The sequence below is a fragment of the Branchiostoma belcheri genome, unplaced genomic scaffold (assembly GCF_001625305.1).
Source record: "Branchiostoma belcheri isolate BF01 breed outbred unplaced genomic scaffold, Haploidv18h27 scaffold11, whole genome shotgun sequence".
Lineage (NCBI taxonomy): Eukaryota > Metazoa > Chordata > Leptocardii > Amphioxiformes > Branchiostomatidae > Branchiostoma > Branchiostoma belcheri.
Genome location: NW_017802491.1, coordinates 3,365,868 through 3,391,199, shown reverse-complemented (window position 1 = coordinate 3,391,199; position 25,332 = coordinate 3,365,868). Strand labels below are relative to the sequence as shown.

Here is a 25,332-nt window from a genome sequence, read left to right as displayed (position 1 = left end):
CAAAATGGCAAGTTCCCTCAGTAGCAGCTAAGCAACAAATAATAGACTTTAATACTCTTAAGGCTATGATTTTACGTACACCTTTTCAATTAATAATGGTGGGAGGATGACAAATTAAATACCAATAATAATAAATATCATAAAGTCAGACTTAATGATAGAAAGGCAAGCATGCATACAGCTAGCCCAATCTCTTACAATTCAAATTGAATGTATACTTATGCATATAAGTAGAATTATACCATAATGTCATTATGCATAAAAAATATACAACTTTGCTGTCAAACTGCCTGTCCTCTTGACTACCTCCACCTTACTGTCTTCCCCTAACTATTACTCTCCTCAGTTTCCACTACATTTCCATCAGTGTTTGAAGTGTCTACAGGATCCTGAGTCTCAGCTTCTGTGTTTGAGTCCTTTTCCTCACTACTGGGTGTCTCCTCTGGGACAGAGTCACCAACTTCCCCCTCAGTTTGCTGTATAGAATCTTCTGAGGCACGAGTCTGGTCATTCCTAGAAAAATTAAGTAAATCTATTAGGTTCACCAATAAAAAATGTATGTGTGTATGTTGTCTTTCAAGATCCATACTTGTTGGATCTCCTGCATAAGGATTAATATTTGACAACAATTAACTGCTTAGTAAAACTTGCAATACCAATTGGTTGCTATCAAATACTTTGTAAAATCATGGACAAACCAAATTGTTGGAGCAGCTCTTCAACAAGCAAGCAAGCTGGTACAATTGTGTCAAATTCACAAAAAAACCAAAGCAGGTGGTGGCTGTTATGTGCTCAAAATGTACAAGAAGGCCAGATCTGTCATTTAGTATTAAAAGCATATGTAATGTATACAAGAAGTATATCCATACATTAAGAAGTTAGCACAAGTAGTTGTGTACACAGAAACAAACAACTGCTACACATAGCTTCTCTGATCCATGCATGCAGTGTGGGCAATTTTTACATTCTTGTGTGCTTTTAGTTTGGCCTTTAGTACATGTGTTTTCTCTCTTAAACTTAAGAACAGAAAGAAAAGCAAGTGGCAGATGGTTATTTTATCATAAGCGGCTGTAGTGTTAGCAGGGCAAGGCATCAAGTCACCAAATGCCTGTACCTGAACAGGTCCTCTACCAGCCCCTAGGATGACCTAGTAGGAAAAAGACAATGCTTTTCAATGTCGAAGTTGAGACTTAAGACAAGAACAGTCCCTGCACCTGCTCTTAAAAACAATCAACCAACCAAAATGAAACAAAAAAATATCAAACTTAAAATCATCCTCCAGCTTGGATAAAAGATAATGAGCTTGAAAGGAGAAAAGATACACATAGAACTGGTACAAAATTAATGAGAAGACAAAGCATACAGTATGTGCCAGAGATGCCCAAGCCCTGCTGTTATCAAACCAGACCTGCAATAGAACAAAAATGTAGGACAGAGGACAGCAAAGAATATAAATGGTCCACAAAGATAGGAGATTCAAGTGGGAGAGGAGATTCAAATGAATGAAGGGAAGGCACATAGAAGATATGTAAGTCTCATCGTAAGTGCAATATTATGAACTTTGTAAGTCACACACAACTGTAGTATCATTTCCTCCTTTGTGTGCTTGAGGAATTTCCTACCCATCATCCTCCTGGGCTTGTGTATCTCCATTTTCTGTTCCTTCCTCCTCATCTCCTTCTTCCTCATCCAATTCCTTCTCATCTTCTCCCTCCTTAGTTTCCTCTTCTTCCTCCTCCTCTTCCTCAGCAGCCTCATCTTCCATCTGGTCATCTGTCTTGTTCCCGGGGGACCCCTCAGGTTTGGTTGGTGAAGGCAGCACCAGTTTCATACTAGGAGATGTTTTGGTTGGAGTGGATACTGGAGTGCTCAGTGGAGAACTGTTGGGACTTCCTCCCTGAATCTGCATCTTGTACTTGTAAGTGGTCTCAGTGCTTTCCACAGAACCTGCACAAGGATTAACACTTTCTTATTGTTCTTTTCGTCACTCATGGTCATATCACTGAACAAGCAAATGGTATACTAGTACTAATTTACACTTCTGTAAATGTAGAAATACCTGTTTATCAAAGATTGGTGTAAAAATTTTAAAGAGCACAGACTTGCAGAGTATGAATACATGTAGTTCAAACCAGGTCACCCATATAAGAGTTTTCCTGTTCTATACTGACCTGAAGAGAGGTTAAAGGTGGTGCCCTTAACGTTGCCTCCAGGAGTCTTGGCCTGGATAGGAGACAGCCAGTTCCACACAGACCCAACAATGGGGATCTGTCTGATCACACCCTGGTAAAAGACAGGAATGGACAGGCTGTTATCAAAACTCAAGAAGTTTAATAGAGAAAGATACTGATTTTTAACACTTGTACATAGCAAAGATAACCTCTATGAAGATCAACAAATTTAAGAAGTTAATACACGGTAGTCATCTTGTGACAAGCCCAAGTCTTCCCAACACATGCAGACTTCAACAAATTTTGTCTCTGATTGGCAGCTCTGATATGTATGAGATGCCTTGATTTCATGAACCTGCAATTAAGATAAGAGCAGATCTTGTTGACTTCACACATGGAGTTCATCCTACCTCTTCCATGATTTTCTCCTCGTTAGCCTTCTGCAGTTCCTGTTCTGCCTGCTCGATGCCCTTCCTCACCATGTCTGCCATTCTCTCCAGGAACTGACAACAGACATACAGCTTACTTTAGTACATACATAATCCTGTCCTGCTGTGTGATACCAGACAAATCCTCTTTTGTATTCAAGCAAACTGTGGCATATCCCAGGTACTGTAAGATGACAGTGGCTGTAAAAAATTTCTTTCTTTCAACTATGTGAATGCTAAGTATTCCATTCTAGGCTTTTGCTGATTTAAAGCAAGACGCTTATCCTTTACAATCCTAACTTTCTAAATAAAAAATACAATACAACTTTGGACAATATGGCACTAGGAGATTTATTAAGGTTTATAAAGATTATCACAGTCAGTTTTTCTATTGCTCACAGCTAAAAATTGATGATCTCTATCTTACCCTGGAGGAGTCCTCTAGCTCCTTTCCTGTGGCGTACACCTCCTGCACCAGTTCCTCCACACTCACATCATCCGACACAAGTCCCACGCACACACACGTCCTCCCGTTAGGAGCAGTGCTCTTCTGGAACCTGATGTCCTCTTTGTCTGAAAGCTTGTGGACTATGTCAGCATTGAGTTTGTCCATTTCAGTTTTGGTTTCCTCTGTCAGGTTCTCCAGTGAATGATGACCCCAGTACTCAGGAATGTATCTGTGATTGTGAAGTAAAAAATTGTGTATAGAAAAGAATCTTGATGCCTTCAACTTACATGTAAAACAATTTTTGTAAACTCAATACACATGTACATATGTAATCGATCTGCATTGTCAAGTTTCACTGTGCAGTTTTGTTTACCATATCACTGCTTCAATGAGCCCCCAGTTTCTCCCAATACATAGCTTCCTGGACAGTCTTTTTTACTTACTGCAGTACCCCAACTCCTGGCCAGGTGGCATCGTCAATGGACAAAAGGTTGGGGTGGTCCTCTACAGCAGCTTGGAATACTTCTCTTTGGTCAACTGTGCAGTCCAGAACAGCCTGCAACCACAAAGTTCATGGGAGCAACAGTCAGGACATCATGATAAATGTATAAAAGAAAACACTTTTTTTTTCAAAGGTAGTGGATGAGTTTTACTTGTTGAAATTCTTGCTTGTGTAAAAAAAATGCAATGGTGCCACGTACAGTGTGCTCCTCCAGACATTCCACCAGCCTGTCCACATGTTCCCTCTGTGTTCCCCTGGTGGCAGCTGTGAGCAGAGGGTTGAACCTCAGACACACACCCTCAGGTTCAACCTCGACTATGTCCAGCTGGAGCTGGGGAACATCCTTGGACAACCGCTCTCCCAGCTGGACGGATGGAAGAACATACATCCAGTAAGTCAACAAATATTTGTAGTGTAGGAAGTACACAGAAAGTAAAAGCAATGTAGGAGCAAGTACTAGTAGCTTTGTCAACAGGAGACAGCAGTCTTCTTAGTATACATGTCATTCTGCCTGAGATCAGCTGATTGTTTGGTTGTCTTTTACAGTCATTCTCTCTTATAGGCATTCAAATTGAAGAAAGTCTATAAAAGGACAACAATATGTCCCGACAAAATGAAAGTGAACAGACAAAGACATCCCATTAACAACTCACCCATCTGTTAAGTGTGTTATACAGCAGCCTGTGTTTCTCTTTATCCAACTCCTTAGAGTCATCATCCAGTTTGGCAACGGCATATGGTGCCACCTCTTCCCCTGGACAAAAATATGCCATCAAACTTTTACGAACAAATCGTTTCAACAGTTGTAACACATAACAATGCTATAGGTTTCTTTCTGGTCTTCTGTGATATTCTTTTAGAATAACATTTGTAACTGTTGTACAGTAACTGTATATATAAATGCACAGTTTGGTACACAACAACATGTAGTCTAGTGCCCATTCAAGATACAGAATGATGATGTTGAAAACTACAATGTCAATATGTCCCGCATGATCTGCTGGTAATGATAATCTTGGACTACTTTGACCAAAGAAGAGGAACATGAGACACTAACCTGGTTTTTCTCTGCTCTCTGCATATCTGAATATGACTACAGGTGATGGAATATCAAACTGGGTCTGAGGAGAAACAAACAGGCTGAAAATTAATCAGAAGCAAAATACTACAAGAACAATACACTGATCATAGAGGGGTTCAAGGAAAGATTACTTATCTACAATGGTATGAAAGGTAAGAGACATCTACATGAGGCAAGACTGTGCTGAAAATTCAATCTAAAGGAGTGGGAAGAGTTTCCCTACAGTAGTACTACTAGTACAAGTACTAGCATCTACATGGTGGGATAAGGCTGGAATAGGATGGGGTGTGCAAAACATGTGAATGTGAATGTGTGTGAAGTTACTGAAGAGAAGTGAGGAAAACATGGATCCACTACTCTGTCTCCCTACAACTAGTACTAGTACTGGTGTTGGTTCTGCTGGTCTACACAGGTGGTTAGGGAAAAACACAGTTAAGACTTTAGTTAAGGTCCACACTCCACACACTTACAAGGTAAAGTAAGGTCTTGACTAGGAGTTCCTTCACCGACCCTTTAACCTCAAATGTATTGGACTGCTGCGTTTTCTTCTTTTCCTAGAAGTAGGACATATTATGGCTCAAGGGTCATCCCATGGCATGTGGAGACATCCAAAATCACCAGTCACACCCACAAATACGCAACAGAAATTAGACAGTCTGGGGTTACAACTTACAAATGATTACAGATACTTACCGACTTCTTCAGTGTGGCAATTGTGTCCAGCTTTTCTGACAGTTGTAAACTCTAAAGGGAGAGACAGTGAACAGTTTAAGCTTTGATTTCATAATGACATAGTCATTTACAAGTGTGGACAACATGTTGAAAACATATTTCTGTGATACATCTTGCTTGATATACTAGTATTTAGGCTGAAGTGACAATATGTGTACAGAGTGTCCATTACAAACTATTTAAGAAAGCAGCAAGAAGAGTTGATATAATTACCAAATCTGCAGCATGTTTGATCTTCTTGACAATGCCCTGGTGTCCAACACTCTGCAGACAGAGCCAGAGGGGAAGGGCGCGCACTCGCTCCAGGGACTGGGAGTTACTCAGACCAGCAGCCAAAGCCTTGGTGGGAAACAAAGGTGTTTTTACACATATGACACTCTAAAACCTAAGCTAAACCTTAATTTACAAGGTTGGATGACATTACCAGTGTATAATTTCCCCAAAAATCAACTTAAAAGCTTTTTAGAACATCTAACTTCCAGGATCTTTACAAGCATATGACACTTACCATGGCTGGATCTGCAGTCCTGTACAATGTCTGGTACAAATGTGTCAAGGTATAAACTAATGTGATTTTGAAGGCATGTTGGTATTTGGCCATGTATCTATAAACATTACAAACATTACAAACATTAGTCTAAGAATGCTACTGAATTTTAGGGCAACAAACTCAAACTTCAACCTAAAGCAATACTAAGATCTGTAATCAAATTGTTGCTATTACACATGCTACAATAGCAGGTCAGTTTTGCATGGTGAGTGTGGTTGTAAAGGATACCACAGCAGGGGTGCACGGCAGACCTAGCCACACTCCTGGTGTCACTGTCATGCTGTCACACTTCACAGCAGGCTATATGAACAAAAACACATTATGTTAAACTCATAATGTCAGGGAGCACACATATATCATATGGCAAGTGCAATCCCTTCACCATAGTGGTTGGGAAGGTAAAGTTTGTACCTTATCACTCTTTTTACCTACAACTCTTCTTAGTACTGGGTTTCCACAAAGTACAGTAATATCAATATTACCAGTACTATTGAAAGAGAGCAATTCAACATGAAACGAGACAATAAGAACACTTACCAGCACAGAATCTGGAACAACAGTTAGTGACAAGGTGGCCAAGTTTACCCTAGAAACAAAGGTAAGAATGGACGGAGATTATTGTTATTGACTCTACATGGGTCATCCATGATGCTATAGATATACTGTATAAAGTAGCCCCATTTACTTGCCTAATTAAAAGACTATTGCTAAGACCTAAAGTCAAGAAGATAACCTACCCCTCCACGTGTAGCCAGATGGCATTGGCCTTGCAGATCTCCAGTAGTCTGGTCAGGTTGTCTGTGTGACCAGCTACAGGGGTACCTGATACACACACATAACATTATGTCAAACTACTAGTATATAAAAAAATTAAAGAACAAAGCTTTAATAACAATAACAGAAAGGAATGCATTGATATCCCAACGGATAGAAATCAATAGGGGAAGGAAAGGACTTCAAGGCACCTACACACAGGCAGGACATTTCATAGAGAGGAAGTCATCAGGCATGTGCAATCAACTATGTCAACTATGCATATACATGTATGTGATAGTTCTTAAGGTACCTGCGTTGGCAACAAGTAAGACTGGAAGTTTGGAAGAGTTGATGTCATCCTTCACAAGCCTCTCAAAGGATGCCACATCCTGGAATTAAAATGGAACAAACATTTTCCACCTGTAAGATTTAAGGAGAGACTCTGCAAAGACTGCAGCTAGGCAACTTCATTATGTTTGTAAAACTTATAACAAAATCACTCCTGTACAACTCACCATTGTATGGACAGATCCAAAGACAGTATTGCAGGGAACAGTACACAAGCTGGACATGGGCAGGCCCAACTGGAAACAAACAAGGAAAAGTTAATTCTATTGATTCTATATCATCAAATACACATCAAGGTATCATGACACTTATGTATACGAGTAATAATATGAAAATCTTGACACCAGTGAGAAGAGGAAGAAATACAGTTCCAAATGTACAAATTCTTGTCCGTTAATCTCTAAAGATATTGTAATTCTCTTTAAACTTGTTCTCATGCCTACTTTATATTCAGAATGGTTCTACCGGTACTCCATGCCTGTGAAAGATTTCTAGAGCAAATATCTGATGAAATAGCTCCCCTTACCTGACTGCAGATGTACTGTCCCAGGCCAGGCCTGGAGGCAGCACTGATGTACACTACAGGAGGTTTGGGGTACAGTGCATTAAAGCCTTCTGCTGCAAACTTGGGATACTTGGAATGTAGAACAAGCCGGCACACTTTTATCAACCCTTCCCTGTCGTCCTCATTGTAGTACGCAGACCCGTTCTCAAATCTGTGTCAAATAAGGGGAAATAAATTTGGGATGCATGGAATGGGAATAAAATAAGACATGGACATGCTAGAGATAAAATTACAACTGCAAAATTAAATGTTTTGGAATGGTGCATAAAATAATCTACTACATTATACATCTACATGCCTCAATTCTCTTGTTGTACTCACTCATGCACCAAATTTGTTTTGACAACAATACAAAGACAGCAGGAACACAGTTGTAGGATGAAAACATCTCTATACAAAACTGAGCAAAGGTGGATAAGCAAGGGACAGAAAAACAGAAATGTTCCAACCCGCCAGGATTTCTGCAAAGATAAGATTGATGGCAGAAGTCACCAGACAAGACAGAAAAAGATCACAGAACAAGCTAGTTGACCCCAGGCATAATGATGGTGACCATGATATAATGATATGAACACTAAAACTAGAATAAGCAGGCAAACCTAGAATAATGTTTGACTGGTATCTCAAATGTGGGCAAGTGCTAGAACACTAAAACATTATCATTGATGGAAGAAATTCAGTCTTCAAATTTTTGTTACATCTTGTTAATTTAGCTTCTATATACCAGTAGTACATGTCATTTTACATTGATTGGACCTTTGAGTCCTTTTAGAGCTGTTTTATTCTATACTACATACTCTTCTATATATCACTGTGTCTGACCTGAAGAGCCTGGACAGCCACAGGGTGGTGTCAGAGATGATCCTGGTGGTGAAGCGCCTGAGCCGGTCAGGCGGCAGCAGGGTGGCGTAGGCAGCCAGACTGTGGCCCAGGAGCGCCAGCTTAGCGGTACTGTCAATACTGGGGGTAAACACTGGGCTGGGGGGAGAGCAATCATCATCACAGTTAAATGGTAATTAGAGTTCTAATTAACCCCCTTAGGGGAAAATTGGCCTTCCCTTTTTTTTTATAAGTTGTAATGTCCATTTGGGACTTTGCCTGGTTTGAATCCTAATCAAATGTTAAATAAGAGAAAGGGGAATGTAAAATGGGCCTATGGCATCAGGATGTGGCCCAGACGAAAGGAGTAATCTTGTCTGTGTTAGAGTGCAAGATCTCTCTTCTAACTGATACGTTCAAACTAGATGATTTCTAACCAAAAATGGAGAAATCTCTGCTTTACATGAATGAAACCAATCTTTATAATTGGCCTCTTGAGCAGTGTGATTTCCAACCTACCTCTGCTGAATCTCGTCCTCTGTTCCATGTATGACATCCTGCATGTGTTGCAGAATAACAGACATGTCCTGTCCACTGCAAAACAATGATTATTGTTCAGTTTAACAAAGTCCTTAGCGTATGGCTGATGAGTAAGATTTCCTGAGAAATACTTGTAATGGTACAGGTACTCCCAATGACAACTCATCATCAGCATCATCGATGATGACAACTGACATCCATAAAATGAAAGGAAGAGATACATGCCACACACCATTCCCTCACACTAAAAAAAATCAATAATGCTGGGCAGGAACTTGACGTACAAAGCAGGACATTAATGTGTGCATGTAAACACTTTAGAGTTTGCATGCTGAACAACTAAGGCACAAATACGGATGTGAGGTCACATATAGCTTGCTAATGGTAAAATCAATTGAAAGACTGTGGACGTTAACTTGGACGCACAGTCCAGTAATTTCCTACCTTCCCTGCAGAGGGCCAGGGATGTCTCTTCTTGTAGCTAGTCGTTCTTCCCTCTCTTTCTTTAATGTACTAAAATAATGAAAGGCAATTGTGAAATGCACTATATCACAGACCAATTCTATGGTTGAAATTTCCAACCAACCGTACATAGATACTGATAGTGTACATGTATCACCTCAAATTAAAATGTGAAATATGAGGTCTCTTTAGCTAGGACCATTATGCTATGATAAATCATAGAGTAGATTGTCCATTGATGTGTATTCAGTTACTCACTCATTATAGTCATCCAGTATCTTCATGGCACTGTCCAGCTGCTGGCTCACCTCGTTCAGCGCCGGGTCAACAATCATCTGAAAACATCCATGCAAGGTTGTGAGATGGACATGTGTGACATTGTCCCATATCACTGCAAGTTCCTCCTACAATCAATGCCTTTCCAACAACCGATCTGAGGTTTCACTATTTGTCACTGACTGTACTTTACATTACACTACATGTCCTTTAGCTTACCACCTAACGGTTACCTGTGACATTTGATTATTTTTTTTAAACATACCCTTATCTAATCCCCCCCCCCCCAATTCCTTTTGAATGTAGAAGTCCTACTAACAACGAGGAAAGTAGTTGTCTACCCAGGCTCCTATACAAGCCAAACCTCCAGTCACTCTCCATCAACACATATACAGCTATCAGTGCTTGGAAATCAGTGCTTGCTCAGAAACATGCCAAAGTATGAGGTCATCTCTCTCAGAAATCAAGCAAGTCTGAACTCAATGTCAGGGACGCAACTGGTCATGAGTCACTGAGTCTCTTTGCCAATTTTCAATTTCAGACAAATTATGTCAACAACCTTGTCAACATCCAGATCGAACATGGTGCAGATTTGATGTTTGGTCTTTCAAATAATCAATAATATTCATGTGACCAGATAATGCCAACGAAGTGATTTTTCACACAAGGCTCCCATATTGGTGACGAAACCAATAGATCAACTCGAGGAACCAAATCATTACATACCAGATCAACAGGAGAGATGGATATGAAACGAATATAAATTTTGGATATATTTTTGCCTACAAGTCAGTCTTTCGATGAGAATCCCCTGAAATTGAATTTCTACCCTCATATACGATTCCAGTACCATCAGTGACGTGTATATCCCACATTTAGAGCATGTCTTCCGCGATAAGGTGCAAAATTATATCCAAAAGCCAAAGGAAAAGAACGTTCTATGAGGGGAGGGGGGCGTTCACCGGCTTCAGACAACGTCAACAATAATTACCCTATCATCTCTAGCGAAAGTAAACATGCGTCCAGAGAGATACCCTTACGTCCAGTCGTTCTTACCTTGTGAAAGCCCTCCTCTAGACTGGACGGTGGTTTTTCTGCGGCTGATTTCTTGGTGGGAGAAGGCGCTGATTCTCCGACTGCTATACTGGCCGCCATGTTGGTTGTACACGCTGGCAGAAAGTTCACTGGTGACGTCATCACCATAAACAACTGGTTACACCTGTCCTCGGGGGGCGTGGCTACCGTCCTTGCACCACTCAAGATTTACTTCTTTGGAACTTTATGGAGTTTGTCAGTGGTGGTTAACTACTTCAATATATTATCACACACACAAAAAACATTGATTTCAGACCATGTAGTATGAGCGTTAGTACTACAATAGTAGTGTTGTACAAAAGCTGCATTGTGGCAACTCCTGCATATAGCCCAATATTGTTTAGGAGGTGGCCTCGCTTTCTTGGAAGGGTCTATTGAACAGGAGGGTGGCCAGAGACGGGTTCTACTAAGTGCAGAAACTGTGCTGCCAGTCGAGAACATAGTTTTCATGAATATCGATATCTGACCTTTCCAGAGTATTGAGTTACAGGATACTTCTGTTTTCCTACCGTGTTGAAATGCATTGTAGAGCCAAACTCGAGCTCCACCGACCTTTTTTTTTCAAGGCTGTATTTCATTCAGTTAATTGCAGTAATGGACACATAATTGTGGGCGTTGAAGGGAAGAAGAAGAAGACATAATTGTTCCTCCAGGCCAGGCGACGATTTTAATCACTAGGTCAGACAAGTCACTGACGGATAATGATCTGATCACGTCATTAGCCAGGGGGTCAGCGAGAAAGGCAGGATAGATAAGACCTTAATAGTCCATACTATTGAATACTTGCAACATAGAGTGCTTCTCTATAATAGTAAAGAAACAAATATTAGAAGATCATGACAAACGGTAACACGTAAACATCTTAGTAACAAACCTTTAATTCATAACTGTTGGTAACTTGCAATTGGAACCAACATAAAAGACAAGGTCTGCACTTCAAAGTGGAATTATGACTACAGTATTGACGGAGTCACAACACAACACTTACGTCATTACTGTCGACGGGACAGTAGAGTAGTAAGAATAGGATATTCTAACTCAGAGCGACGGCTTATTAATTCACATCATTTTAGACCTCCTCGTTCACATACAAGCATTCATAATAGTTTTATAATAGTAAGATACACTTCATAAAACTAGACCGATGCACACTAGCTTTTAATTCAAATATCAAACAACTGACAAAACAATAATTTACATCTCCTTATTGGTGCCTGTAAGAACAATTGATTTCTTTATGTATTTTACTAAATTTACAACCCGTCTGCGATCCATTATTCCATTATTGTGATACGTGCCCTTGGATATCTTCCATGCAGATTTTAGCATATGAAATATATAACACGACTCACACACAAAAACATACAACTATTCCCTAGCAAAGCCCACTGCACCAGAGAAGAACAACAGGTTATAATGCTCTTAAGGGTACATTATGTAACGTTTTTGGTCGAAGAGTTACAAATATTATGTAGAACAATATTTTCCAATATTCGCACCACTATTTCGTGATTTCGTTTTTCTGGTGCTGTGCCAACTGCAAAAACAAGCTGCACAAGGATATAGTTTACACTAGATAGACCGCCCCAGTGTAGACAACAAAATCCTGTCCCGTGGGTGGGTCTCCTGGAGTGAGCTAATTAGTTAATTATCTACTTTCTATATTGTCCTTTATCTTACATATTGCCCCTTAAACGAGCGATTAAACGTGTTACACGCTGACATATCTGACGTTCTGTCCCATCTAGCTTTCCAGATGAGATATAGTAGCTTGTTCATTGTGACGTCGTGACTGGCCACTGGGATTCCCCGGATATATTTAGTATCTGACAAAGAACAGACAAACTATGACGGCAATCGTTCCTGCACCCACCACCCAAAGGAAAAACCTGTCCAGGACAAGAGCCACCATCTTCCAGTCGTCCTGGTGCCCCTCCTCGGTCGCCTTCTCCCCGAGAGTGTTGAAGTGTTTGGTGACTTGCGCGTTGAGACCGCGAAGGACGGTGAGGACCGACTGGTCGTTGACGGACTCTCGGCGCCCGTTGGTGACCCTGGTGGGGTATGGGCTGTCCACATCTCCGTTGACGACATGGCCGTTGCTTACCACCCTCTCGACTACAAGGTCGTCTGCTGCCACTCCACCGGTGGGGCTGACTTTGACCATGTTGTCTTCATTGTAGATGCTGGTCATGCAGAAGAGGCGAGCCAGGCCGTGCAGGAGGACCACATGCACCCAGCGGGGCACGGGGCGGGTCGGCGGGCTGTTACAGGACAGGCGGATGATGACGATGGAGACCAGGCACGAGAAGCCGACCAGTCCGATGGTGGCAGCGAAGAACACTCCTGTGGACGAATGTAATTGTAGAATCAAGTTATTGAACACAGCATATATCTTCTCACTTCTGTACATTATTTTTACGAAATACATAAGTCCTCCTTAGCATGAAATCAGTTCCATTATGTCAGATTGCGGTTCAAAGAACAGATCCACCCTGTTTCAGAAAAAAAAATCAAATCAGATGCACGACACTCACCCAGCAGTGGAGTGGTCTGCGAGGTTTTGGGCAAGATGTCTGCCAGAACCTGCAGGAAGACGACGAGAGCCAGCAGGATGGTCATGAAGAATCCCAGCCGCTCGCCGCTGTCCGGGGGGATGTAGAACCCGAACCAGTTCAGTACCATCAGGATGATACAGGGGAGAACCATGTTGAAGATGTAGAAGAAGGACCGCCTTTGCAAGTAGAAGTTGATCACCATTGAAGGGTACGGTTCGGGACAGCAGGAGTAGTAGCCAACCTGGTGTAATAAAGGATAACAAAGAAGCAGCTTGGTTAAATAACAGCTTCTTCCACGTGCATAAGACTCTACAGAAAGCGTCCAAAGTAACATAGTGCAGATCGTGCATAGTCATTTGCCATGTAATCGGATAGCGGTTTATAACAATACAGCGCAGTCCTACCTTTTTTCTGAGCGGGGAGCTTGTGAGCACGAACTCCTCATTTGGGATGTAACTTGACTGGTCAGACTCGTTGGCGCTGTTGTGGAAGTCCAGAACGAAGCCGTGGTAAATCCACGACCCGAACTCCAACTCACATTCCTGATGGTCAAGATTGGCATGGTCCACAGGTCATGAAAATGTGTCATAAAACATCATCAACTAAAACTATCTACAGCGCAATAGCTTAGACTTTTCCTCAAAGATTCTCCCTTCATGGCTTTTACGTGAAACTATGTTCTAGTATATTGTTTGATCTATGAGACTATGATCGAAATTGGAGGACATTTCTTCATATCAACATGTGCGCTAGACCGTACCCCACAATTCTCATCTATGCCATTCCCTACCTCCCTTTTAAACAGTCGCTCACAATGGCAACATATACATTTCCATTCACCCCTGAAATTTGTTTACACATAACACTAGAAAAACAAAGACTTTGTATACTGTAACGTGACCACAGGGTTCACAATTGTACTGGGGACTGGGAGGAACATCTTCTACGTCGGATGTTACAAATGACAGATTTCGAATTAATCCTAACCAAAAAAGTGAGCCCGGAGCCTTCTGATCTTCTGAATTACAGAAATGGTCAAATTACACCTCTTCAACTATAGTATAAGAATGTACGGGATAATACAAGTATATCACGAACTGTGATATAAACAAACCAAAGCAAAAATCCCCACCTGTGTGTCAAACGGGAAGCTCCCGACATGAACCGGACATGCGCTTTCGAAGATGCCAGGCTGGTAGTAGGAGATTGACCCGGTGCTTTGGACAGTAATGCTGGTGATCTCTTCTACATTGCCGTAGGAATCACCAATACTGTTGGATAACCACAATGTGTACACAGTATCAGCAACACGTAGCTTGAATACGATCTGTATCTAATGTGTTCAATATGTTGACTTGTTTTCAACGTCCACCCAAAACCGGTGGAAGCCGGATGAGGGAACAGGTGTAAGTAACTTCTTCGGGTGGATGCAATAATATAATACAAAGTGTGATCTTCAAATAATGCGCCACAGGTACTGATAATATCATAAAGTGAAAAGGAAGAACACTTCATCGTACTTCAGCATGGTCAGGATCAACATGGTAAATATAAAACACGAACGCGTGAAACGATCTAAAAGTATAAGAGAGCTTTTGTAAAGTAGCTACGAGAAACTTCTTTTTATCGATATCACTGCTCCAAAAAGTAAAACTTGTATTAAGAACTTAGGCAGGCGACAAATATTCAAACTACACACGACTAGAAACAAGGCCTTTGGTAGTCGGATTTATGGAATGGTAACTGCACATTGGATTAAAGAAACCAAGGCTACGTCTCTATCGTTCACGCTGGAATGCTTTAATATCACACCGACAGATTCTAAATGTGCAAGGTAATGTATAGATGGGAGGACGTACTTGTTATAGAGGAATACGTCCGGTCGCCAGATTTCGGAGGAATGTACGGTTATTGAAGTCACACCGCCCCAGTCGGAAGCGTTCCACTGCAGCAGGTAGTCTGTCCAGAACTGACAAAATACGGACACAACTTTCGAGTAAGTCGCGAACAATTTACTACAAAAGCAGTGACGAGTATTCAGCGTACTAAAGTTAAATTTCTAAATCAAGGAAGACGAGAAAAATGGTAATGTATTCGCAGTCACATATCTTTTTGTTTATCATTACAACTTCATTAGAACGAAGATGTCTCAGACAAGATGTTGTATAGTAAATATTATACATACCAATCGTAGCCAGACGTTGATTCGGAACGTTTGCTCTTTCTCTTTCTGTACGGATAGAGAGAGGCAACCATCAGCTATGTATTTGAGATTGAGATTTTTAGCTTAGTTAATTAGACTTAGATCGAACATCCAGTGTGCATGTTGTCATTTTGTCAAACAGTACGACGGCTCGTACTAAAACACGAGTCGAGTCGTATCAACTTTCAACCATTACTCATTGCGAGATACATGTCTGTAGCCTTGTTGCTTTCCATTCACGTATTCAGTGAAGCCATTTTCGTTGAACGCCGCAGCCTTGAGCAGGTTCTACTTACCAAGTCGATGATTTGCCGCAGGCCCACGCCAAAAGTGACGTCGATCTTCTGGCTTGAGTTGGTCACCGGGCGGAGGTACTTGTCATACCCTGTCAGCAAGTGGGTCTTCAGGGCCTCCGCAACTTGCTGACATCGAATTTCTGTAAACGTCACATTGTTAGTCGCAATATGACATCTACATATATCTTTTTTTCATAAACAGTTTTCATGTATAGTCTAAACGAAGGGTGTGCGTCTGTGCATCTTCTTTGCATCACAGCTGCACATAAGAAGTACGTAAGAAGGCGTGTAAGAAGTAAATAAGGAGGTAAAACTGAAAACTAATTCACGAAGTTTACCTGGCACAATTATCAGTGTTGCCAGAACAATTATGGCCACACTGGTCCTCATATTGGACAGTTTTGTTGGACACTCCAACTTCGCAGCCTGGTCCCGTCCGCGACGTCACTAAAATGCGGAGGGCTCCCGCGGGGTTAGGTAAATGTGGTCCGTACTTGAGTTACATGGGGGCGGTCACAACAAATTACTCTGTTTTACGTCACTTACTCCTCAATGCTTATACGAGAGCTCAATTCTGTCTCTCGCTATAACTTAGCATAACCAATCATTATACGTAATGTCATTTCCACGTCAAGTTTATGTTCTATGTTTTATCATATTGAATGTCAGTTATGTGACAAGTACATACCCTTAAGTTCCAAAACGGGCGCTCTTAGCCAAGAAACAACTGATTGCATAAGGTCCTTGCCCCCATTGACCACATGATACTGTTTATATAGCTGTATGGCTTACATCATCTTCCTTGTCAGTCAGCTTTGCCGTGGCAATCAAACCAGCATATGTAAAGAACAGAATGAAGTGATATCCTAAAATCAACAGTACACTCTCCTCCCCCGTACAGCGACACTATTGCCACACAAAAACCCTTCTTGCCTTTTCCACGTGAGATGTTTACACATGTCAGCATATCTGTGTGTGTCGACATGGGTTGGCCAGAGAGCACCTCGCTTTTTAAAAGATAAGGAACTCATAAAACGTACGGTTTTAGTCCAAAGGTGGCGAAAGAAAACTTTTTGTGGCATTTACTTGAGTTCACTTCCCTGACAACTTCCTTCGCTCCTCTCAAACCAAGCCGCCGATTCAGATGAACTGAGGCGTGCAATGTTACCGAAATTGTGTTTTGTAAACTTCACGGTTGATTAGGCAAATTCCCTGTAAACATTTTCAATCCTAGTTAGCGACAGCGCTCGAGCTCATTGAGACTAACGTACTGTGAGCACTTTGTCGAAACACCGAGTAATGTATAGAACATGTTTCAGTTTTCCGATAAATTCCTGGTCTGGTCAACATCCTAATGTTTAGAAAAGCGGTACAGGCTAAGGATCAAGATTGAAGATCCTCGTTTATTTATAAGCAGGATTAGTGTTGACAGCCTACGATAGGCGGACAACACTTTCATTCGATTGAATTTTAACTTGTCACCAACCTAACACATTAGGATTACAGACTTTTACAACATTTCATAAGAGCAATCGCCTCCTTATCCTCTGTAGTATATAAGCGTCAATTGATGTTAAATGAACCGTAAGGTACGTCTATTTTTTGTTGATGGTCATGTTTCCACTTCATTGTGTACATAATAGGATCTATTCACTCTCAAGTGAGAGGTTTTACTCTCATATCTAAATACAACTCAAATATAGTATAGATTTATGGAATATATTTAATTGTCACATATAGATCGACATTTTATACTGATGGTACAAACAAGAGATAGTCCAGATCTGTACTTGCCATCATGTAATACTCTGTAAACAGTATGAACAAAAGCGGTACACACGAGCCATTGATCTAAAAAAAGGCTGTTTCTCGTTGCCAGGACAACATGCCTTACACGGTGACAAATATTTACAAACCTAGAATAATACACCCTGATAGATTTCAAATGTGTGTCGCAGACGTATTTAGCGGAGATGACCGACAGAACAAATTCTATTTTTAGGAAATGATGTGACGCAAACCTCAGTACCTCCCGCGCGCACGCTGGAAAGCGCTAGCTAGGGTTCTTACGCGGCGATAAAAATGATCCAAAAAGGTGAAAACCTTGAAAATCACTTGAGAAATCAATTTGTAAATCTTCATGTGTTATATTCTCTGTGTTCAGTATATTTGCGACGCGTGTTCGCAACCTCGAGTGAGAATCAAATCAAGTCGAATCAACTTTATTGCTCAACAACTGTAACTAGTACAATGTATGACAAAGACGAAGAGAACACGTAAAAAGTAGCAGTCATCAGTTATCCCACAAAAGAAAATGTTTTACATAGTGCGTGTAAAAGTGGCTTGAATTGTTGCCACTTTGTATTGATAGAAACGCGGTTTGACAAATGGCATACACTGCTTTAGGGAATCCTTACACGACATGTTGACAGCCTAGTCATCAGCTCTGTACTTTCTCCAGACGGTTAAGCACTCAATCCAAACGAACATGGTGATCTTTCCAGCCATTATACTGACGATAGACATGTCATCAATGAAGTCTCCAGATTCCTTGAAGACCCCTGTCAACCATCTTCTGTAAACATACCGAACTGTTTCTAAGCCAGAAGGGCTTAACAGTAAGCCTGAAATGACCAAATGAAGTCTGGCATGCTAACTTTCGACGACAGGATCCTGTCATCAACATCTGATAAAAACGTCTAGTGACGTCGACTATCACAGAAGCGATGCGGGCATGTCCTTCTTTATCTATTAACTCTTCTATTTTCGGTATTGGACGTTTGTTGGGAATGGTTTAAGCTTCAGCTTCTCATAGTCAACGCTCATACGGGCTCCACTATCCCTCCTGTCCAGAGAGGATCTACGGACTGCCAGGGTAGGTCGAACGGGAAACGGAATGTAAGTAACCCCATTTTGTTCCTCGGTATTTCTCTTTTTGAAGAAATTTAAACTTTTCGGAGTGACAAACAAAACAGAAAATGTTAGCCATCAACGTGAGTTGTTACGGGGTTACTATTCCGTTTTAGTCCACAAAGTAATCCTTAGATTTTGTGTGGAAGTCAAGTGTCGGTAACATAACATAACATACATTTTTGTAGTGCATCACCAGTCTTACCGTCTTATCTAATATCCTACAGTACACGGACCTCAGATAGCTATTCATATCCGGAAGTACTGCAGCCATCGGCATGAAGATCGCGCTGAACATTTTCCTCCTCACAACGCTCTATACATGGATCCCCGGTATGTGTACTGTATCCTACGACAAATACATGTACATGTATGTCTGTGGATTACTACTTATTCTATTTCATTGTATAAATGACAAAATATTGAACCTGGACAAAGTTTCCCACTATTGATAGACTAACTCAACATTGTCTTTTTCTGCATAGACATTGACAGCTTAAGACGTCACTTTATCATTTTCAGATTCCGCCGCCCAAAAGACGGCAATGGCCTTGAAGGCGTCTCTCCTGTACAACTATGACAAAAGTTTGCGGCCGGTCAAGTCAGCGTCTACAGCTGTGAATGTGGACTTCGACATCTCCCTCAGACAGATCATTGAACTGGTAAGGACTGAACTGACCGTGTTGCTTTGTGCTTAGTAGTTTGTGTTTCATTACGTTTTTATGACTATAACTCTATAGAAATCTACAACTATGACAATATTTTCCAGGCAGAAAAAGAGCAAACATTTCGGCTTAACGTCTGGCTGCGCTTGGTGAGTGTGGTCTATTACCTTATCAACACATTTTCAAATTTCTAAATCATTGGCAAAATGTTAGTGCTTATACTATGTGATGGCAATATACATTCAGTCTACAGGTTGTGAAAGTGTTGACGCCATTTTTCACATGTTGTCTCTAACCTACAGTACTGGGAGGATGAGTACCTGACGTGGAACGCCTCAGAGCACGACGGAGTGGACACCTTAACTATCCATTCTGCGGACATTTGGAGACCTGACATCTTTCTTTACAACAAGTGAGTTGAATAGAAATGAGACACAACTTTAACAAAATGGCGTAACAGATTAGGCACATGTTCAACGGTTTTGCTTTACTTTTACCTTCTTTATAACTTACTTTAATTTTTTTTAAACAGTAGTATTCTTTATTTGAAACCAACAGCATAGCCGAGACGTACGGTGCCATAGAGCCCGTCACTGACGTCACCGTAACCAGTGACGGACGGGTGACGTACCTACAGCCCGCCATCTTTACCAGCGCGTGCCCAGTGGGGATTGAAAGATTTCCGTTCGACAAGCAGGTAAGTGGACGTTGTTGAGTTTTCTGACAGGTTTCAAGTGGGTGTGAGAAAAATCTTTCCATTCATAGTGATTTAATAGCTCGAGAAAGTCCATCTGTTGTGAGAATCCCGGTGCCTTGCAGGAATGTGAGCTGGAATTCGGGTCGTGGATGTACGCAAGCAGCAAACTGAACCTGTCCCTAGTCAACCCCTATGCGGACCGTAGGGTTTTCACCAAGAACGAAGAATGGATTCTGAAAGGAGTGCCAATGGAAAGACGGGTATGGGTATTATATGCACTTCATTGAATATCACGATATGTGTCATATTTCTATCATGATAGTGGACTTTCGTCAAGTTTTAACGTAGAACAGATGAGCACACTGTTTGGTAGTATTGTAACCAACTATAATGTAGCATACAGTTTCAATTTATCACCCATCAACCCAGCAGGTGGCCCTCTACCCCTGCTGCCCGGAGCCCTTCACCACTGCCGTCCTTACCGTCCAACTGGAGCGTCGGTCCTTCTTCTACATGTTCAACATGGTTCTCCCCTGTATCATCCTGATGGTTTTAAACGTACTTGGCTTCTACATCCCTCCGGACAGCGGCGAGAGGCTGGGATTCTTCATGACCATCCTGCTGGCTCTCGTCGTCTTCCTGCAGGTGTTAGCCAGCTCTCTGCCCAAAACTTCGACAACTGTTCCGCAACTGGGTGAGAACAACTAATGTTTATTTACAATTCAAGACGCATTGCTAATTCAAATCATATTAGAATATTATGCTCATGTTGCGTTTCCTCCTTCCAGGCCAGTTCTTCGCCGCCACCATCGCGCTGGTGGGCTTCTCGTGCCTGGCCTCCATCGTGGTGATCCGCCTGTCCTACAGCAGCCCGCCCTCCCGCCCGCTGCCCCGCTGGCTCCGCCTGCTTCTGCTGCGCTACCTGGCTCGCCTCTTCTGCATGAACACCATCGCGGAGGAGAAACACTTATACTTGGATCACTCGACGAAAGAAGGCGTCGATAACCCCGCCATACGTGATTTAGACGACGAATCAGTCAAACATGTTGTAACAACTTAACAGTGCTCTCACTGCCTCTCAGTGAGATTTCGCGCCACATCCGGGAATTCTCTCACCGGGCAAGCGAGAAGAAAGAAGAAGAAGAGGACCAGGACGAGTGGAAGATGGCGGCTCTGGTGCTGGACAGGGCTCTGATGTTTGCCGTGGGCCTCTCAGCTTTCATCGTCTGTGTAACCTTTTTACATTAGGACTCCACGGTTGTGAGACGTCTCCAGTGTAGAGTTGTGAAACGTTTCCAGTGTAGAGTGGTGCTTAATGTAGTTGTTGCACATGCACCCTATGTGCCCTAGATATTACATTTATACATATAATGCAGACATATATATCAAACTGTGTTATCAGGTATATTTAGTATTTGGGGAAGGTTGCATACTAGTCATTATGATACATACAGGGCCTGCTTAGAGAACTTTCAATACATGTACGTCTTTGCGAGATGTGCAGAAAATGCCGAAGAATAAAAGTTTGATACTAAACGTTGTAACGTACACTTGCTTGCTTTTCAGGGTATAAGTGACACATTATGTGGGAGTGATGTTACCCTCTGACCCCAACAAGGGTCCAATATTGTCAGGGTAATTAGGAATCTTTGCTCGGACCTGCAATGGAACGTCGTCTTTGACTACATTAAAGGTCTATTAAAATGTTACCATCTCGAGTCTATCAGCTCTCTGCAATGTTACAATCAGATTTAGTATTAGTCAACGTCGGTAAAACAGATCTGAATTGACTATAACAGGCCTCTGATGGTGACTTCCAACCATCCACATCACCCCACCCCGGTCACCGTAAGCCATGCTGACAACTATTGTCCGGGATGATGACAAATGAGACATTCTATCCGCCCTTTATAATACGTTTCTACTAACGCCGTTGCCGATGTTTAGCCTGTATGCATATTCTGTCCACACGCTAACCCTCAGCGATCCTAGAGACGTTTACCGACCCTGACACACAGAGGCATCATATATCAGCTGGCTGAATAACTTACTGTCTTACTCAATCCTCCTGTACACTACGCGTACACACCCTCCCGTCACTCAGTCATACTGCAGACAGCGACATGAGAGTCACGTTGGGCTTCTTCGTCTTCGTGACATTTTCCTCATGGATACCTGGTAAGTCTTCATGTTCAAAGTGATTTATATACAGTTATAGCACCATTATTGCGAAACTACTGCATGCGGGCTTATTTGGGACCAAATTATTGAATTTCTATAGTAAACATGGCAGAAGCCTCACAATAGGTACAAGCAAGCTGGATACATTCTAAATTTAATCGCATAATATTTTGGCCGTATATTGATGATTAGTACTTCCGTAATTTTTGTCCATTTCGTTAATTCGATTGCTATCTTTACGTGCAGTTCAAACATTAGTATCAGATGCGTCAGCTTGAATCAACAATTATGGTGCTTTATGTGTGCAATTTGCATGACTGCTGATCCTACAACACTACCTAGATGACTAGATTTACGATAAGGTGTAGATACGTATTGCGTGTTAAACTTAAAGCAATGGTGCATTTTCAGACTCCCTTGGCCAGGAGGCGGCCATTGACCTAAAGTCGTCTCTCTTGTCCAACTATGACAAAAGTTTGAGGCCGGTCAAGTCAGCGTCTACAGCTGTAAATGTGGACTTCGACTTCTCCCTGAGACAGATCATCGACCTGGTAAGAGGTATTGAATGGGTAAAGTGGTGTCTTGCTTCGTGCTAAAGATCTCTGACGCTGTGTTTGTCTAGTTTTTTTTATGTATGGATGTATGAAGATTAGCACCTGTAGGACATGAAGTAAATAAGGAGTCTATTCTCTATCGGGATCACCATATGTCGCGAGAATGCAGGCATGGGTCGGTGTGTTTTGCTTTCAGCTCAACCTGGGTTGTTTATGTAAACTTCTCATTAAGGTTAACGACATCCGCACTAAACCAATCATCCCTACCTTTCCCTACCTGCAGATAAGCAAACATATTTTGTCAAGTTACTATCGTGTCACTTTGTCCTTAGGATTACCCATATAAGGTACAATTTCACATTATTTCCAGGCTGAAAAGGAGCAAACATTTCGACTCAACGTCTGGCTGCGACTGGTGGGTGTGGTTCTTATTTCCACTTGTTTTCTACATCGACAAAATGTGTTTGTTTACATCAATCATGTTTTGTTTATGTCAAAATGCAAGTATACCTCTACTCTGTAGGATCGGATATGAACTGATGACAAAATTGATAGGTGGATAATCCTTGACACAATCTTTCTGCTACCCAATACACACAGTACTGGGACGATGAGTTCCTGACGTGGAACGCTTCAGAGCATGACGGGGTAGAATATCTAACCATCCACTCATCCGACGTTTGGAGGCCTGATATCTTCCTCTACAACAAGTGAGTTGCTTCTTTCTGTCTACAGTCAGATGCGTTATTTTCTTTTGCCTTTCTTGTTTTTGATAAGCGTGTTCTATTTGAAACCTCAGCATAGCCGAGACGTACGGTGTCGTACCCACCATCACTGACGTCACCGTGACCAGCGCAGGACGAGTGACGTACCTACAGCCCGCCATCTTTACCAGCTCATGCCCAGTGCAAATTGAGAAATTTCCATTTGACAAGCAGGTGAGTGAGTGTAGAAGCAATTTCACACGATGTACAATATTGCACTTAATTCCGTATTTCCCAAACGCATGTTCTGGATTTTGTTTTCTCTACTAGTTTGCAAAACTTGTCTTTATAAATTGAAGTCTGTTTTTGTTTATACTTATGATATGCTTTTATCATTCATTAGTTGTTATTCCTTTGCTTCATTCATCGCGTTTTAGTAAGGTTGGAATGTGCGGGACATTTACCATATTTTACAGGAATGTGAGCTGGAGTTTGGGTCGTGGATCTACACGGGCTCCCATCTAAACCTGTCCCTAGTCAACCCCTACGCGGACCGTGCAGTCTTCACCAAGAACGAAGAATGGATCCTCAATGCAGTGCCAATGGAAAGGCGGGTATGTACTTAACTACTTCTATGACGTGTTGTATCGCATCATGAAATACAGCAATGTAGTTTCATTTCTTGCATTTTCCGTGTATCATCCTTATGGTACGGAAAATAAATCGTCTGAAGCACACGAAATGGTCGCTAATATACTAGTAACTGTTAGTACTGTTGGTGTGCTTCAAAGTTGAATCCTTACAATGACCACACTATGTCTCCGTCTAACTGCTCATTAACCCAACATAGGTGGCCATCTACCCCTGCTGTCCCGAGCCTTACGTCTCCATCATCGTCAAACTGCAACTTGAACGTCGGTCTTACTTCTACATGTTCAACATGGTTCTGCCCTGTATTGTCCTGATGGTACTGAACGTGTTCGGGTTCTACATCCCCCCGGACAGCGGCGAGCGGCTGGGATTCTCCATGACCATCCTGCTGGCTCTCGTCGTCTTCCTGCAGGTTTTGTCAGATTCTCTGCCAAAAACGTCAACAACGACTCCTCAGCTGGGTCAGTTCTTCGCCGCCACCATCGGGCTGGTGGGCTTCTCGTGCCTGGCCTCCATCGTGGTGATCCGCCTGTCCTACAGCAGCCCGCCCTCCCGCCCGCTGCCCCGCTGGCTCCGCCTGCTTCTGCTGCGCTACCTGGCTCGCCTTTTCTGTATGGGCACCATGGCGGAAGAGAAACAAGTGGTTCATCCCGCCAAAGGCCTAGAGGGCGTCGACAACCCTGCCATCCTAATTGACGATGACGAGGCGTTTGAACAGAAGAACTCAGCAACTCTCGAGCTCGATCTGTCTCTCCGTGAGATTTCGCGCTACATGCGGGGGTTCGCTCACAGCGTGCACGAGAAGAAAGCCGAAGAAGAGGACCAGGACGAGTGGAAGATGGTGGCTCTTGTGCTGGACAGGGTTCTGATGTTTGCCGTTGGGCTGGGAAGCATTATTGTTTGTGTAATCCTACTGCAGTAGGTCGTCGAGAGGAGTACATGACTGAGAATATAGGTCTGGTAGTCTTCATTAAAACACGTTAGGGATATCGACAGGTTAGAGACATCTACTTTATCACAAAGATAGTTTACTACGAATCACACTTCAAGCTTCGTACGTAGAAACTCCTTTATTTATTCAGATTGCAAAATATTTATCTCATTATCAGGTAAACTTTGTTTTATGTAAAGCAAATGCTAACG

General features: G+C 42.0%; 3 protein-coding genes and 1 pseudogene across 6 annotated transcripts; 2 read left to right on the top strand and 2 right to left on the bottom strand.

Annotated features, from left to right (window-relative positions):
- Positions 1 to 6: 6 nt before the first annotated feature.
- On the bottom strand, positions 7 to 10,874 carry LOC109484792 (putative pyridoxal-dependent decarboxylase domain-containing protein 2). Of its 4 annotated transcripts, XM_019788176.1 has the most exons (25): positions 10,735 to 10,874; positions 9,661 to 9,737; positions 9,385 to 9,453; positions 8,920 to 8,994; positions 8,404 to 8,559; positions 7,543 to 7,732; positions 7,184 to 7,252; positions 6,979 to 7,057; positions 6,650 to 6,734; positions 6,450 to 6,498; positions 6,141 to 6,212; positions 5,871 to 5,900; positions 5,576 to 5,701; positions 5,324 to 5,374; positions 5,101 to 5,184; positions 4,607 to 4,670; positions 4,203 to 4,303; positions 3,749 to 3,913; positions 3,491 to 3,603; positions 3,027 to 3,276; positions 2,582 to 2,674; positions 2,172 to 2,283; positions 1,623 to 1,947; positions 1,115 to 1,147; positions 415 to 513 (listed from the first exon to the last, which is right to left on the bottom strand). In XM_019788176.1, exons 1-24 carry the CDS (start codon positions 10,831 to 10,833, stop codon positions 1,138 to 1,140), a joined length of 2,544 nt encoding a protein of 847 aa, XP_019643735.1. In that variant the 5' UTR covers positions 10,834 to 10,874; the 3' UTR covers positions 415 to 513; positions 1,115 to 1,137. The 4 variants fall into 4 exon arrangements, with proteins under 4 accessions (XP_019643719.1, XP_019643729.1, XP_019643724.1 ...); XM_019788160.1 differs by lacking the exon at positions 1,115 to 1,147 and having other exon boundaries at positions 7 to 513; XM_019788170.1 differs by lacking the exons at positions 1,115 to 1,147; positions 5,101 to 5,184 and having other exon boundaries at positions 7 to 513.
- Positions 10,875 to 12,523: 1,649 nt separating this feature from the next.
- Positions 12,524 to 16,264, bottom strand: LOC109485068 (neuronal acetylcholine receptor subunit alpha-10-like). Its single transcript, XM_019788499.1, has 8 exons — positions 16,166 to 16,264; positions 15,828 to 15,967; positions 15,514 to 15,558; positions 15,188 to 15,297; positions 14,461 to 14,599; positions 13,733 to 13,870; positions 13,308 to 13,569; positions 12,524 to 13,116 (listed from the first exon to the last, which is right to left on the bottom strand). Exons 1-8 carry the CDS (start codon positions 16,215 to 16,217, stop codon positions 12,593 to 12,595), a joined length of 1,410 nt encoding a protein of 469 aa, XP_019644058.1. The 5' UTR covers positions 16,218 to 16,264; the 3' UTR covers positions 12,524 to 12,592.
- Positions 16,265 to 19,015: 2,751 nt separating this feature from the next.
- Positions 19,016 to 21,603, top strand: LOC109482046 (annotated as a pseudogene).
- Positions 21,604 to 22,266: 663 nt separating this feature from the next.
- On the top strand, positions 22,267 to 25,258 carry LOC109482035 (neuronal acetylcholine receptor subunit alpha-7-like). Its single transcript, XM_019784690.1, has 7 exons — positions 22,267 to 22,277; positions 22,675 to 22,831; positions 23,205 to 23,249; positions 23,435 to 23,544; positions 23,634 to 23,772; positions 24,015 to 24,152; positions 24,389 to 25,258. The coding sequence occupies exons 1-7, from the start codon at positions 22,267 to 22,269 to the stop codon at positions 25,109 to 25,111; spliced, it is 1,323 nt and encodes a 440-aa protein (XP_019640249.1). The 3' UTR covers positions 25,112 to 25,258.
- The last annotated feature ends 74 nt before the right edge of the window (positions 25,259 to 25,332 follow it).